At 41.6% G+C, this 16,795-nt stretch overlaps 1 protein-coding gene across 1 annotated transcript in view; it reads right to left on the minus strand.

Annotated features, from left to right (window-relative positions):
* Positions 1 to 628: 628 nt before the first annotated feature.
* cep350 (centrosomal protein 350) overlaps positions 629 to 16,795 on the minus strand; it is a 34,322-nt gene continuing 18,155 nt past the window's right edge. Inside the window, exons 21-38 of the mRNA XM_085347193.1 lie at positions 16,310 to 16,414; positions 15,973 to 16,193; positions 15,578 to 15,795; positions 15,147 to 15,425; positions 14,605 to 14,754; positions 14,236 to 14,396; positions 12,722 to 12,844; positions 10,643 to 10,899; positions 10,323 to 10,498; positions 9,896 to 10,040; positions 9,213 to 9,373; positions 8,958 to 9,082; positions 8,815 to 8,876; positions 6,783 to 8,686; positions 5,866 to 6,390; positions 5,555 to 5,701; positions 5,157 to 5,279; positions 629 to 3,804 (exon numbers count right to left, since the gene is read on the minus strand). Coding sequence (XP_085203319.1) covers positions 3,637 to 3,804; positions 5,157 to 5,279; positions 5,555 to 5,701; positions 5,866 to 6,390; positions 6,783 to 8,686; positions 8,815 to 8,876; positions 8,958 to 9,082; positions 9,213 to 9,373; positions 9,896 to 10,040; positions 10,323 to 10,498; positions 10,643 to 10,899; positions 12,722 to 12,844; positions 14,236 to 14,396; positions 14,605 to 14,754; positions 15,147 to 15,425; positions 15,578 to 15,795; positions 15,973 to 16,193; positions 16,310 to 16,414 — 5,050 coding nt within the window. The 3' untranslated portion in view covers positions 629 to 3,636. The remainder of the gene's footprint in view (positions 3,805 to 5,156; positions 5,280 to 5,554; positions 5,702 to 5,865; positions 6,391 to 6,782; positions 8,687 to 8,814; positions 8,877 to 8,957; positions 9,083 to 9,212; positions 9,374 to 9,895; positions 10,041 to 10,322; positions 10,499 to 10,642; positions 10,900 to 12,721; positions 12,845 to 14,235; positions 14,397 to 14,604; positions 14,755 to 15,146; positions 15,426 to 15,577; positions 15,796 to 15,972; positions 16,194 to 16,309; positions 16,415 to 16,795) is intronic.

A 16,795-nucleotide genomic window follows, 5' to 3' on the forward strand; every position in this document is an offset into this window, starting at 1 on the left:
CAATTGGGGAAAAAAAACAAACTCTGGTGCTGGTGTCACTTGGGTTGATATAAAGTTGATTCGTTTGCAGTTTTTAGACGAAGCCTAAATGTGTTTTTCAGCCCTGCTCATTATGCTGGAAAAGCAAAGGCCACGATCTTCAACACAGCCCTGCGTGTTTTGGAGGCCTGTAACTTTAGGGATGGGACTTCAGTGAATATGGTAAAGTTATTAAAAACACAATCTTCATTTTCCCAAACTTGGTTGGTTTTATGTTGAATGAGTCTTTTTTTCTTTTAAATGAAAACGATTCACTGATGCAGTGAGATGGATCTCCAGCTCTTCTGCTAATTTGCAGATAGCTTTGCAACAATAGCCTCACGACTGCGCCCTAAAACAATGTGACAAACAAACATCAACACCTCTGTTTGGTCGCACAGTCGAACATTACAGAGAGATTTGTTATCCTGCCGTCAGCACTGTAACATGTGGGAGCTACTTCTGCACACCCTAAATTAAAATTGAAAACATTTCACATCACATTCCTTTAGAAACAATGAAAGCTTTATTTACAGTTTCAAATTTCATTTAGTAAACAAATATATACTATGTACATATTTGCAAAGTAAACAGTGTTTTTTTTTTCCTTTTTATACAACAATCGTTAAAGTTACCGTAAGTGTGGGTCAGATTGGACAAACAGTATATTTACACCCATAAAAGATTTGTACTAATTTTCAAGTGCACTTGCAGCACACTCACAGCACATTATTATAAATATTCAGGGAAATCTAATTCGACTTGTTAATATGATACTCAAACATCTTGTGCCTACTTTTTACAGAGATCAAACGGCAGGTGCTGCGTCTCCTGTGAAGACCTCGGACCAGACGATAGGAACGACACCGCTACACCAAACAGCTTCAAGCTACTTGAAGGCTGAGTTAATCTACAGACTACAGCTGAGGTCTTAAGCTGTTTGGTCCAGACACACAAAACAATAAGTACAACCAAGTACTGCATAGTTACAGAGGGGAACTTAGCTTCCACCAACATACAATCAATTGAAGAGGACAAAGACGGAGGAGTCGCAATAAAGCCTTGCAGAAAACGTTTCTAAGATACTAATCATGTCACCAGACTTTAATGTCATATAGCATGGAGACTGGTATGAAACGTTTTTGGTCTTTTCCTACATTATGTACAGTTTGAACATACACCTCAACACGTATTCAAACAGCATCAGGAAGGGGAAAAGAAAAAGACTCAGTTTAAGGTCACTTTAGCTCCAAGCAGTCAGTGAGAATTAACAAGCTCTCTCATACATGCCACAATGAGTTTCTACAGTTTGTTGGATCAAAGCCACACTGACAGTGGCACAAAAAAAAGCCCTTAGATACAGTCCTACGTGCTGAACCACATCAGCTCAGTGACTCACACTGTGCAGCCTGTCAGCTTGAGCCACTTGTTCCTGATACAGTACATCAATAACATGACTCAACAGTGTCTATATGCACAGACACATGGGCTGGCCTGATAAGAAGCAGGTTAGACGCAAACATTTCCTCGGGCTGAGGCACAGAAGCAAGAGGAGATTTAAAAAACTGTCCAAAAAAAAAAAACTACACAGAAATATCTATAAGGCAGAAACTGAAGCGCTGGTTAACTGGTCAGAAGAAGAGCAGCCTTTGTAGGATCCTTTATAAAACGGTAGTATACAGCAGTTTAAGGGAGACATTCGAAGAAAATAGGTCCAAATGATGCAGAGACATCAGGAAAGTCAGTTTGAAACAAACAACTCAACTTGAAAAAGGCACTTGAACTGAATATGGAGTTCGACCACTTCTGGCTACTTTGTGATGCCTCGTTCGAACTGGTCGATGACTCGCAGCGGCCGTGGTTTTACATGACAGGGTGTTTATTTTAGGGCAAATGTTATGCAAACAAACCTTTCAGAGAGTAAATAATAAAGAAACGAGAACCACGGGTGTTTTCTCAGATAAGACGAAGTAAATGGACCGTAGGACAGCTGAGGCTCAAATCCAGCATTTCGGTACTGTCCCGTAATGTAAGTGTAAAAACATCAGCCTACTGCAGTTGTTTCTCTTCTGTTTTCGTGCTACACACTAAAGTGTCGGTTGCGTTCACACCTACCACATAGAGAAACCAGTTGATAAGGTTTCTCTGTGTGGTCAACACTGTGCTACAATGTGAACATGCTTCCTAAAGTTAGCATACAGCACAGAAGAGGAACGCACTGTTGACCGACTGGACAGCTGTGGCCACAATAAAAAGTCACACAGTTTAGACAAACAGTTTCAATCGATTATTAAGAGAACGACTTTAAATATTTAAAACACATTTCTCCATCTTCTCTGCCTGGATTCTCCTCCCTAATGTATTGCCATATTCACATTTTTTATTTGTGCTTTTACAACAATGTTAGACTTTCTTTACACAAAGTTTAAAGGAGCTCTTCTCTGTATGTTTACTTACAAGATCATTTACAATTCTGAATGTTCTTTGTGCCTCTAATTAAACATTTTCACGCAATAAATAACTAAGGAAGCAAACATGTTTCATAGACTCTTTGAACTCAGCGGTCCAACACAGCAAAGTCTGTCCAGATCTGATCAGAGACCAAGTGTTGCAACTCTAGATTTGTAATACAGCACTGACTATTTAAAGCCCCAACTCTCTGCTTTAAAGGCGTTTGATGGTCTTTAAACTGTAATGGCTGAAATACTTTTTCACAGACAGAACGTGGAGCAAGCCTTTAGTAAACCTGCAGTCAAAGCAAACCATGAGCTTTGTGAGCCAAAGAGTTGAATTTTATCATTACTGGTAGGCAAATCACTTGACCCAATGCCAACTAAGGAGGTGCTGTATTTGCCAAAGACCAGAAAGTGATCTAAAAGTCCCCGTAAACAAGCAAGAGCTACAGCGGTTAAGGCAAACTTACAGAACCCTGCAAAGAGGACTGTGAATAAAACGAGCTGCAATTACCCCCCCAGATCACTGGGTCTGGATGTGAAACCTACAAATTAAAGCTTAGAGTTGGTACTTTAACCTGTTTAGTTTCAATGTGCTGCATTACAAAGCCAAGGCTATAATGTATCACTGTCAAACCAGACGGCACGTTATATTGCTCATTTGTTGTTCTACTACAATTTTTGAATCCACATATATACACATTTACCTAAAGATTTACAATTCAAAAGAATTATCTACTACTGTTCTGAGTGGATGTTATTCCAAAGTCCACGACAAAACGATCACTTAGCAGCATTCATGGACCTTCGCATGCTTGAAAATGGCAGTCCATCTCATCATCATCAACAGTCTGCAAAACGGCCGGTCCAGGCGAGAGCTCAGACTCGTGTTAAGGTTTTAGAGGGCGGGATTGCTCAAGAGGCGTTTTGAGCGCGACCGTTGTCGCTATTACAGTCAGCTGATGCGATTCAGCGAATGAATGTTGGAGAACTAAGGACAATTTGTTTAGCTGCGAGGTAATACTGAGACTGAAGGCATCAGAGGGTTGCTGTTGGCACATCAGCTGGTGGAAGCCCGAGCAGCGACAGTTGGCTGGAGTTCACCGTGGTGGGGAAAGAACAGGATTGAGCTAGAAGTTGTAGTTTAAACTCAAGCAGAACGCCATCAGGAGAGCGTGTCTCTGTTGGCTCTCTTGTCAGAAATGAGTGTGAGCACATTCACTGTGTCCTTCAGTAAAGAATCGAAGATGCTGTCTGCTAGCTGCATTTTGACAAACAGCTCGTCCTCGTCATAGTTGACCCACTGGGCCTCCTCCTCGTGGAGTTCCTGAACCTGAGAGAGAGAAAAACTGGTTTTACTACAGAAGCACAGTGACTGACAGCTGTCCCTATGACAAAGAATATATAGTAACGCAGTAATCTTACTACTATGTAAAGTAGTCTGAGGTGACAAACACCGTGGTTGGCACCACACAAATAACATCAGAGACATTTCAGGGAGCGAAGATAAAAAGTTAATGTTCTGTGTTTATGTAAACCAGCATTTGGTTTGTCTGTTATCCTGGCTAAACATTAAAACATAGCATGATAAAGAGCTGAAAGACTTTACAATAATTTCTTTGCTTTCTTGGCACAAAAGGGGAATAAATAAATTAAAAACAAATAAAACAACTGTTTGTTTTAAATATCTGCCCAAAACCTTCGTCCGAGCACATCTATCCATCTGGACCTTTCCTCTCAGGAGTCATTTCCATGGAGCCAAAAGGTTCCACTGTTTGTGTTTCCACTTTGGTGAAGGCTCATAAAGATTATCAAGTCAGCCTGCTGACACAGCTGTTGCACAGGACCGTGGAAAGCAAACTCTCGTTCATGTTCTCTCCTTATAAAAACTTAGCAATCAGTCTTACTACTTCCCCCCCAATCTCTTCAAACACACGTCTGTGTGACGGCCGGTAAAGAAACAAACACAAAGCAGCAACAGTGGACTCGCTGCTTATAACCTGGTAACAAGCTGCACCTCCTCACAGAGAACTGGACCATAGCTACTGTAAAACAATCAGAGTCACAGTGTCTTTATTAACACCATTGTTTGGCTCAACCACTAAAGCAAAAAATCCTCATCAATCCATTTTCACATCTTAGCATCTCTTTTCTATTTATTCTATCTGGTTTCACATAGTTTCCTCTGAGAGGATAACCACATTTGTGTATGTTCCCACCAGGTTAATCCCCTCTTTTGATTGCAAAATGAAAATGAAGACCCCTAAAAGTAGAACTTTCTCACATTTTCATTTTGCAGTTGTAAACGAGGGAATTAACCTGGTGGGAAAATGGTTTAGGCTTTCCAAAAACCATCTGACAGTTCCTGTTGTGGAAAATGGCCTGTGTGGAGCACTTCTCCTGCTTAAAATTGCTCCTCTTCTCTAAAGACATTAAATGAACCTGCACCACCTGAAATAAACCATCGCAGTATGAAGCTTTTCAGGCAGATTATGTTCAACTTCCTGTAATTTTAATAAATCATTAAAGACTCTAATCTGCAATGCATGTTTTCCTAACTGTTGCTGTTATTTAGTGGAAATAAAATCATTTCTCATGTGTTTACTTCTAAAAATGAAAAAGGCAACATTTACAAGATGCTCCGTTTGGGCCACAGAGAAATGCAAATGGCATTCGGGGGCCTACCAGTATGTGATCGACTCTGTCTCGCTTCTTTCTTCCAAACTTGAGCATCTTCTGCCAGTCGTTCTTCTGGTTCTGGTCTTTTGTCAGACCATAAAGCTTCAGTACTTCTTCTGTGATGAACTCCTGAGAAACAGCATAAGGGGGACAAAAAACATGTTAGTCGCGATGCTGGATTTGAGTGACTGTAAAATCCTTATTAAGAATTTCTAATTTGGTGGTCAAAGGCCACTAAAAGTAATGCTCATGAAAAGGATTATAGAACATAAGTCAACTATGAAACAATTTCACAAAAATGTAATTATTTTATAGTCAAAAATATCAACAGTCAACATCACTACAGCATCATTATTGTCACTGTTCAACAGTTTCTCTCAGTGTTGCTGCCATCGTTCTTTTACCTGGATCTTCTTGATGTCTCCCGGTGTCCTGACTTTGTGAAATGAAGAGGACTTCACTCGACGCGGTTTGACCCACTGAGGCTGATTAGTATTGGGGTCTTCAGCATAGATCTCCTGAAGGATCTCCCACGTTAAGTCATACACAGCCTGAGAAAAGAGCACAGGTAAAAATATGAAGTACTGTATGAAATTTACATAAATAAAGCTTCTCAAGTAGAATAACCTCAATTTAGGTGGTTTAGCCCAAAGCCAGCTTTGGAGCTTTAAAAACATGACTGACATTTTCATGGGTCCACACGTCTTATTTATACCTTTCTGTAGCTGCGAATGGACAGCGACTCCTGGTTCTGGGTGCTGTCCTCTTTGCCAAGGTATTCTAGTGAAGGTTGTGGACTTAGCAGCTGCCCATGAGTGAGCGTTCCCTTGTTCCCGAGGTCAAAGCTGTCCCAGAGCTCCCGTGTGGCAGCATGGACCATCTTCTCCACCTCTACAGCTGAGTGGGGTACCACCATGGCAGGCTGCTCAGGTAGTTTAGGAGGCAAGGGGAGAGGCAGCTCCGGTCTAGGTGGCGTCTTTACCTGGGGTTCTCCACCAGATGACGGACCCATTTCCCCCATAGCTGGGCCAGCTGATGAGCTAGATCTCCCAAATCCCGCTCCCAGTCGTGCCTCTTCCTCTTTGAGTTTCTGCTGTTTCCTGCGGGAGCTAAGGCCAAAGTCTTCATCAAACCAGTCCTGATCATCACCGAGGTCATCGAGCAGTTCACGGCTCAGTTCCAGCTCTGCTAGACGCTTGGCGAGCTCTTCTTGACCAATGGCTCCTAACACTGGACTCTCCTGTGTTGAAAAAGTAAAAATAAAAAAGGACAACATCAACATCAAGCTTACATTCAATTCTAGATTTGCATAAATATTAACATCTGATTGCAACATCACACCACGAGGCCTACAATAAGTTTCGGTTTTGCATTTTAGTGTCAATTTTGCTTACAAATATTTCACAAAGGCTTCAGCACCGACCACCAAATTCAATGAAGTCTGTCAATATAAAGTTGGACTTTGGCTGAACAAATCCCGAGGACAGGCTCAAATAAACAAGTTACTATCTTGATGTCATCACTGCCAGCGGTTAGCTGACTGCTTTGAGCTTATTATTATTTTTATCCACAACTCATTACAAAACAAAGAAGCGGAAATTAAATAATCTGCTATTAAACGGTTAGACTCACCGGTCGGTTACACAGTTCTGGAGAGGACAGTTCCTCCTTTTCAACTGGGAGAAAGAAGGGGAGATCATCTTTTTGATCCACTGTAGATTTCCATTTTTCTTCTTCTTCTTCATTTTCACCAAACAGGTCTCCATTCATCTGCTTGGCAGCTTCAATCTTCTGCTCTTTCGCCCTTTTAATTTCAGCACACTGTTTAAGAGCGTCTTCCACAAAGTTGTTGACAAGCCTGTCTGCAACTGTGTCCAGAAAATCCTTGTCCTTTTCTTTCCTCTTATCATCATGTGACTCTACGTCTTCTTTTTCAACAAGGGCTGTAATCTCCTTTTTACTCTCCATCACCTGACCTGTTTTATCCAAGTCAGAGATGATGAGAGTGTGCGATGCATCTTCAGAATTCAACATCATGTCCTTAATGTTCTCATCAGAAAATTGATGTTTAGATTCTTTGTGATGTTGTGAATTGAGCTGGGGCCTGTCCCAATGTGGATCCTGGCTCTTGAGAACAGAGCCATCAGTTTCCTTCTTATCATTTGACCCAGTCTCCTTGTGAGAGGTCTGTTCATTTTCCCTGTTGAGATTTTCTTGCATTTGGAAATTGTCTTCCTTAGTTTTAGGTTCATTTCTATCTTTATCTGACAAGTCATCAAAGAATGAGTCCTCATCTTCTGTGGTATCGGTGTAGAGCTCAAACTTGTCTGGGAGGTGTGAGATTTTGTCTGGTGGAGCGAATATACCATGGCGCTCGTCACACTCAAAGTATACTACTCCATCGTAAGTGCCATTGTTGCTCCCTTCAGACTTGTCCAGCTCAACACCTGCCCAGAAACCATTGGCGAAGCTGGTTGGACCTTTGAATCGCAAAGTGCCGGGCTGAACACCACCAACAAGAACTCGGTCTCCAATGTAAAAATCCGGCATTTCATCTATAACAGGAGAGAGGGGGACCTGCAGAGAATAGATGGTTGGTGAGTGTCTGGAATTAAAGCTCTCATTGTCCCGTTTAAAATCTACTGCCTGCTTATTGAGATCCAGCAGTCTTCCGGATTTATGGCTAGGCACACTGATGCCAGAATGGTGACTCAGATCTTCAGCTATTTCTTCCTCTACAACTTCATCCGGGCTGTCAAATGCCAGGCCCCTGCTAGATGCGTCTTTTCTTGAACCCTTGATTTCATGGGAGGAAACGTGGGAGGTCTGAGACTCAGCCTTGGAACTATGATGTTCTTCCTTGGATGAAGAATCCACTGATGACTCAAAGTCATCGTGATAACCATCTGCTACTGGAGAAGCCTCAGTGTCTTTTATGGAAGCCTCCTTCATTGAACCAAAAGCATCTGAGTTTGGGGATTGGGCCTGGTCAACAGATGCAGAGCTGTAGTTTTGATGCGCTGAGGTTTTGAGGTCCACTACCGCTGAATGTGGCTGACTAGAGGCAATAACGTATGGCTGTAAAGGTTCCTCTACATCAGATACTTCACTCTGCTTCATCTGATTTCCCTGTTCAAGGCCAACAGTTGATGAATGTTGTTCTTCTTCATCCACAGAAGAGGAAACACATTTAGATGTAGGCAACCTCTCCTGAGAGTCAAGTCTGTCTTCATTTTCCAGTTTTAGAAGATGCTGAGTTTGTTCATCCTCAACTCTGGAGCTTATTTCCACCTCCAGCTCTTCCTGAATATCAGATCTATAATCAGACACAATATTCTCATCTGCATGTTCTGACTTGTCTTCTGTGGAGTGCTGCCTAATAAGATCTTCTGTAGACTGATGATTCCTCTGTCCTGAGGTTGGACTTTCTGGGCTGCCGGATATTGCCACACCCGGAGTGACTCTTTGAGGCGCCTCAGCAGACACGTCTCCAGGCACTGAAGTGGATCTACTTAGATGTGGCTTAGGAAAGGCATCTGTCATAAGAGTTGGGAGAGCCGCATTATTACTGGAAAATATTTGTGAAAACACATTTTGAATAAACACTCCACGTATTCTATTTATTATAATAAAGTATTTATTATGATGACTTTAAAACACTCACGATGATCTAATGATGCATCAATTTGTGTCCTTTCAGACTCTGAGATTTTGATGAGTTCAGACCTGAGAAACAAGCATTTATTTTTAACTGCACACCATTCATTTGAAAATTATGTAGAAAAATATCATTATTATTCTCTGTACCTGTGTGAAGATGGAAGATGCTCTAAAACAGAGTTGGACTCGTTGATCTGGGAGTTGGTATCAAGTGTTAAGTCTGGCTCTTTGTTAAGGTCTGCCTTAGTTTTCTCAATGAAGTTGTTATAGTTCTGTAAAATCAAAATAAAACACAGAATGATAGCAGAGATAAGAATACACGCACAAGTAAACGTCCATAGAAGAAAAGAAATTATTCAAATCTAACTGGATGTTTAAATGTAGTTTACACATCATGTTTACCTCCAGCTGTTTCAACAGACTCGCCTCCTCTGCCTTCAGCCGCTCCTTATGTCGCTTCTTCTGCTCCTTCTTTAGCTCGGAGGCCATTAACTTACGTTTTTTGAGTTCTTCCTTGAGCGCCTTGATACGGCTCTCTATGTCACTCTGGTCTGAAATGGTTTCTAAAGAAAAATGTACATGACAAATCACAACTACAATGTGAAAATGGTGCCAGACCTCTGATTAGCAACGGGTAATCCAACCTTTAGCCCACTCAAACACTAACACATTTCTTTGGGGATTACTGTACATTTTCTTTACCGGGAATGTGTAAAGTTCATTTCCATAAACACACTGAACAAAAAGAGTATTGAAAACATTTAAAAAGTGACCTGGAAATGAATAAAGCACACTCAGCTACAACACGAGGCCAGCACAACAGTTTGCACTGGTACGATAAAGTGCAATGCAAAGAGTTCCCGTCTCCTATCACACAGTTAAGCTTGTTAGGGAGCAGGGAAGTGGTTGCATAATGCATTTCTGGCATCATCACATTCTTCCTGCCTACACAGCGCCAGCAATATAGCTGCATTATGTCAGCTGTCTGCTTTACCCATCCTTTCGTCTCTAAAAACTGTCGGGAAGAATTTCACACTCCAAAAGCGTTATAATCTCAGCGTGGGTTTTGCACACTAGTAACTCACCAGACTGGGTGGCCATTGGAGGGTCGGTGGGCTGAGTGCAGGGGCGGATAAGTGTCCGGGCGGTGGAGCGGAGCTGCATCTTTGTTTTACTGCTGCCCTCTGAAGGAGATGCAGCAGGGCTGTGGCTGCCTTCAGGAGCATTAGACTAGATGGGAAGACAGAGGAACACTACTTCAGGACATGTCACATGACATCACAGTCAACAGATCGTATGCTTACATTAATATTTTACAGTCACAGTAAATTAAGTAAGGCTTATGAACCCTTTTCCTAATCCTCAAGAAGTACAGCAGAGGAAAAAACGCAGCTATAAGATTCTTTCTCCTGTACACAGATGTGTGTTCAAAACCCCAAAAACTACAGTGAGTATCAAAGCAATTAGTTGAAACAATAAAATACAAAAAGCTAAAAATACAAAATCCATTACATGCAGTTGACTTGCAGGTGATTGTGATGCTGAAGTGAAGTCCTGGGTGTAATTTGCAGGGCTGCCCTGGACAGAGGCCAAAGTTATTTCAGAGACTGAGGCAGGTGGAGCCGGTCCCTCCGTGTGCATACTGGACTCAGGTGTCACTGACGAACAGTCGCCCTCGCTAACATCCTCTGAAAAATGAAACAAATCAACATTGTTATGTATTTTACTCTTACTCCCACACCACACTGTGTATTTTTTAAATCCCATTACGTTGTTATTTTCCGGTTAAACCATGTTCTACACTTGAAAATAAGAAAATTCGGCAGCTTCACCTTTCTCGCTGTCAGTTCTGGGCTCTGAGCTGCGGCGGTGACTGAGGTGGGAGCTTATATCAGAGATGTCCTTTTCCTGTCCCTCTGACACGTCAAGATGATTGTCCCGAAGTGTTTTCTGGTCCCATGCAGCCAGGGCCTCTTTCTCCATCCTACGGACCTCTGCCTCCTCCTTGTCCAGTTGCTGCTTCCATTGTAGCAGCTCTTCAGCGTGGTGACGCCTTTGCATCAGCTGTTGTTCTCGTTTGGTCAGGAACCTACAGAGGTGGATGGAAAGGAAGAAATGGGAAAGAATAAAGTGATGAAGAGGAAGTGGAAGAACGGTTAAAAAAAAAAAAAAAAAGAGATGAGAATGGCAGAGAGGAGGAAGATGAAGGAAGAGAGTTGAAGAGAAGCAGTACAAATACACTGAGCATTAGAAAAGGTTAAATATGACCTGCAGAAGCAAGCAAACCCAGAATCACCTTGACATTCAGTTATTACTGCAAACTCAACTCAAACTTTTGTCCAGCGCACACAGAATTAAAACACACATCCCACACATGCCCAGAATAATCATCCAAATACAGATATGTACAAGTACCCATTATATACAATAAGTGATGAAATGTCCCTTAGGAGAAAAGAGGAGAAGGAAGATAATAGTAAAGATGTCAGATTCATGCATCAGATTCAAACCCAGGGAGCAATAAGCATAGTCACACACACACACACACACTAAGCAGTTTAAATATGATTTTTTTAAGTCCTAAGAACAAATTCTTCAGTCTCCGAGTGTTCCTTTACGTTCCTCCACCTCCTTATATATCAGAATAACAACTCAAAGAATAGTTTTGTTGTCTCGCAAAGCAAGAAGACCGTTTAATTCTTCAATTCAATGTATATCAGGGACACTAACACGTACAAATATCTGTCAAAATAAAGCACAGTCAGGTATAGCTGTTTTGTAATATGGTCTCCCACAGCTATGGGTGCCATTTCTGTAATATACTCACATATCTATATTATTGCTAATATATATTGTAATATATCTATATCACTAAAGCACTTCTGGATGGATGCAAACTGCATTTCGTTGCCCTGTACCTGTGCATGTGCAATGACAATAAAGTTGAATTCTATTCTATTCTATTCTATTCTATTCATTACAGTGCAGTATTATTTAGCCTTGATCTAATTTAGAAGCCTTTCTCTTGACCTAATTTATACTGATGACAGCCCAGATACTAAAGACCGAGACTGGGGAGATTCTTTAGTGCCTTCCCAAACTCTATTAGAGCCAATGACCATCTGTACTTATTATCCCATCCTATGCAACAGTTACATAATAAAAGCGCCAGTTAAGATTTACTGGGCTCATTAAAGAGATAAACCACTCCATCTCTGGTCTTTTCTCTGAAAACTCCTTTACTTCAATGTCACTGTGCGGTTTCATTTCCAAACATTTTATTTTGATAACTAGGCTGCAGCTCTCAGCTAGAAGCCACAATGTAAAGAATAATTTCCACTGCAAATTTCGCTAATTCATTCCAAGAGGCAAGGAGGAGGGAAAGAGTTGTAAATTAAACATGACACAAATTAGTGAAATCCCAGTTTTAAGTCTGAGATTCCCATCCAGCAAGGAAGGCTCCTACTAAATAACATAACCTTTGACCATCGCAAATCAAAAGGTTTCTATTTCCCAATTTTCCCTCGTGTTTATTGTTTTACACTCGACCAGTGTGCTTTAATACCTTCTCTGGTAACACTGGATTTTTTTGTCTTGCTGATGCCACAAATATCAAGGACTAGAAAAAAAAACATGTTTAAGGTTAGCTTATTTCAGTAAAGCAGCTTTCCTTGGGCACTTTAAGCTTTCATCCAAACTCTGTCCCCATGAAAAAGCCCATCCTGAAAGTTACAAACCTTGAAATATCCCAACAAAGAACCTCAGACATATCAGCACACATCATTCACCATCCCACCCCACCAAGGTCCCAGTGCCAGTGGACAAACACAAGCATGTTCCATGGGGTGGGGGTGGAGTTGAGGCAGGGCAGGGCAGGGCTAGGTGCATAGGTAGAGAACACTGTACAGTACCTGACCAACTGCTTGTAGATAAAGAGCCTGAATTTAGGGTGAAGGTTGGGAAGACAGACACTGAGGGAGGCCCAGTGATGGGCCGTGAACACAGAGAAGAAGCAGTGGACAGGAGAACAGTGTCTACAACACACAAGCACGCAGAGACAAAGTCAAAAGAGCCACACAAACGAGGATACATTTACAGCGCACACGCAGACACACGTACGTAATGTAAAGAAAACAGAACAAGACGCAGAGGAAAGAGACAAGCAGAGAGAAAGGGAGAGAGTGATGTGAGAAAATGTCGTTTTATCGCACCCGAGGTGTCAAGCTGTTACGTTTAAAGCACCACTTCTCATGTAACAATCCTTTTATCAACATTTGACTCAGTGTGTGTGTTAAGGTAACCTTGAGGGTTTGTCAGGATGTCATTACCGGCTAACCTGCTTACTGAGGCAGTTATGACAAACTAATCTGTAACTACGACAGTCAAACTAATTAGTGTTGGTTAACACCGTTAGGTGAAGTTGTTACTGGGTATTTTTGTGCAATTGCTTTTGCCATTGTTAACAAAACAGCAGATTTGGAGAACAACGGGGAAAAGGTCGTCTAAATGGTCCGATTATATTAAACTGTATTACCTGCCTGAAGCCTGTAACATTATACAACAAAACCACAGTAAAACTGCTCAGATGTTTTTTGTTGTAAGCCTTTATTTGAAGAATTGAAGCCCTAAAAATTGCTGAAAACGGGTAATGGAAGGCTGGTCTGTCACTTATACGCAAATTATAAATCCCAGAACAATTCACACTTGTTTGTACCATCTAGATTTGAGAGGCTCTGCAGTCAGCTGACCAAAGCTGGTGACCAAGTTTAAAGCTTTAGGTGACCTACAGCTACTGCAAGCCCATGGCCAATATGAGAGTCATTGGGTGTAATAAACTTTATGGAATACACGGCATACATATAACTGAATGTTGCAGTGCTAAGGTTAAATGGTACTGTAAATATTTAGGGTCTTTGATTATTGTCTGATGTTCTTTCTTTCTTTCAAACATATGAGTAGGAGAGCTTTTTACAAAGTAGCTTATATAAATCGAAACTCAAAGATGTACTGAGGGAGTGTGTGGCTGCTCGTCTAAGCTAAAGAGACGAGCACTTTAAAACAGCAAGAGAAGCACGCCGAGCAGCAAGAGAAAGATGCCACTGTTTCAATTAGTGCTAGATAAGGTCTCCCACAGTAAATGTACATCTCTGCTTTGTATCCTGTCAAACTAGAATTAAAAAGAAGACATTTATAAACTACGATACCTTTTCTTTTTAATGAAGCTATGCTATCCAAGAACATAGCACTAATGGAGGGATGTCTTTGCAGCCACATACTAAAAGCAATTCAGATTTTAATCAAAGTAAAACTAAAGTTAAGTTGAAAAATAAATGAATACATGAATTCTTATCATTCAGTGGGAGGCTTGTCAATAAGGAGACAGCCAAGCCCAGTTAATCCATGAAGATTAAATTAAAGTCCTTACTTTTCATCCATGTGAGAGCGCATCTTCTTGAGCTTCTGCATGATGCTGCTAGTCTCACTTCCAGAGACAGAGAGTGAGGGAGAGGGGCTGCGGTTATCATCAGCATGCCTCATATCTGGGGAAGCTGGCTCAGACCCTGGGGTTTCTGACACCGGGGTCTCCTAGAGGATGATCGACACACGCAGAAAGATTGAGAATTAACAAGGGAAAAAAGAAAAGAAATGAGCACACCAACATGTCTGGTTGAATGTACGCTTTTTTCCTGTGTTTATTCAAGACTACCTGTCACGAACAAAGCATGAACTGAACTGAAATCGCCTTAATTCGCTGGTTCTTCTGCAGGAGCTGATAAATGACTGAGCTACTTACAGGAGGCGCTTCAATCCCAGCACACTTGAGACGTTCCTTCAGCCTGAGTGTTGAGTTTCTCATCCGTTCAATCTCCTCCTGCTGTTTCAGCAATAGCTGCCTTTCCTTCCTCGCAGCTTTGTTGGCCTCCTGAAGTCGCCTGATCTCAGCCTGAGAAAATGAGCACAGTGAGAGAGAACACTGCTTAGTAGCAAAAGTTAACACCACAGCATTCAGTGAAGCTCCCTCAATGTAATCAGAATCAGAATCAGAATACTTTATTGATCCCTGGGGGAAATTATTTTTTGTTACAGTGCTCCATTTTAAACCAACATTAAGACAAGACAGACAATACACTAACTAAGAATAGTACAATATATACATATATATACATACATACATACATACATAAGTCACTTATAAATAAATATTTGGAAAAGAAACATGTGTAGTTGTAGCAGCAAACAGTGTGTTAAGTGGATGCGTTGTACAGGGAGATGGCCACAGGCAGGAAAGATTTCCTGTGTCGTTCAGTGTAACTGTGCTTTTGCCATCCACAGTACCTGCTCCTGCTGCAGCTTTAAGAGAAGGCCTCTCTGCTTCTTCCTGATTGGTGGCATTTTGTCATCCTCTCCCTTATCTCTCAGCTTCTTCTTCAGGTGCTCTAGCCAGGCCAGCTCTGTTCTGGTCTTCTCCTTGAGTGCTTTCTGGCGAAGACGCAGCAGAGAGCTCTGGTGCTGCAGTCTTACCTCCTCATCTTTCATGTACTGGCGAACCATGTCCATGGTGAACTGGGAAAAGCTGTCCTGTCCACCAGAGAAGGCTATGTTTGAGTCCTGTGACTGCAGGAGAACGTGAAAATGAGAAGACAGTGAGATTTAAGAAGGAAGAGAAATCATAAGTTCAGTAAGGAACAGGTAAAGAACAAGTAAAAAATGATTTCAGTTACATAGCTGCATCAACTGATTGTGCTGGCCAGTGTTTGGACTCTCACCTTAAAAGAATTGTGCAGCCCCGGTCCTGAAACCAATGTGCTGTGATTGGCTCCATCATCCTCTGACTCCTCGTGGTGGCGGGATTTTTTCTCCATGGTTCCCCGGCGATGTGCCTCTGATGGCAGAAGAGAGCGGAAGGAACGCTCTTCAATCTCGTCTTCTGTCATGGACTCGTCAAACTTGAGCGAGTACTCTGTGGCCACAGATGTACTGTCTCCTGAAGGGGCAGAGACCAAAAGAAACTCGGGGTGAAGTTTTGGGGTTTTTTTTAGATAAAGATCAAAGGTGGGCATCGTGTTTTTATATTTTCCTCTAACAGTGATGATATCAACATCTGACTGTTTACACGGGGAAAAGAAACAATTTAAATGCATGTCGAGTTTTTAACTTTTACCTTTTTCATCCAGTACAGATGGAATACTGTCACTGCAGACGGAGTCATTTGCTGCTGCTGCTAGAACTTCCTCTTCTATGGAGCTGCTGGCTGCTTCCTGTTTTGGCCTTTTCTCGAGTCCACTATTCCTCCATTTCCCCTCTATGGCCTCTTTTTTCATCTGCTTCTCATGGTTTGATAAGTGATGTGATGGGCTGTGTTGGCTGCTTAAGGCAGATCCACTGAGCGAAGGGAAAAAAGGCATATTGAGTGGGTTTGTTTCAATTCGTATTCCTCAAATATAATGAAAAAAGAAAAACCTGCAGACATGGCACTGCATAAAGAGACTGACTGGTACCTGAGATTTGGTTTCCTGAATGATAGCGAGTCAGAATGACTCGTGCTCAGTGAAGACAGCGGCTCCTCTGACCTGGTCCTTCTGTTTGATGGTTCACTCTGAAAGCTGTAAGAGAACAAGATTTTAAATTTAGGCCTTTGAGGTAAAAGGGTTGACAACACTTGGGTTGTTACCCTAATGCATGTCCAACTAGTTGTTTAATATTATTAGAGATAGGCTTAGCTGTGAATATCTGAACAGTTCAAAGGTGGGTCCAATAGTGAAACCAGTTACAGCTAGCATGTCAAAAGTCTGCCACAGCTTTGCAGAGTCATGCCGACAGATAGAATTTTTATTTCGAACATGCAAATATAACTGAAATAACAAAGAAAACAAAAGTTAAAAATCGTCAAGTTTTCATGTATATATCCATGTCTACAGAATGTGTGTGCTCGATGAGGAGTAGGATGAAGTTTAGACTTTTCCTGTTCTACCCCCTTATTTTAA

The sequence above is a fragment of the Diplotaxodon limnothrissa genome, linkage group LG23, assembly GCF_057381915.1.
Source record: "Diplotaxodon limnothrissa isolate DT_005_m linkage group LG23, D_limnothrissa_male_GT1.1, whole genome shotgun sequence".
In the NCBI taxonomy this organism is placed as follows: Eukaryota; Metazoa; Chordata; class Actinopteri; order Cichliformes; family Cichlidae; genus Diplotaxodon; species Diplotaxodon limnothrissa.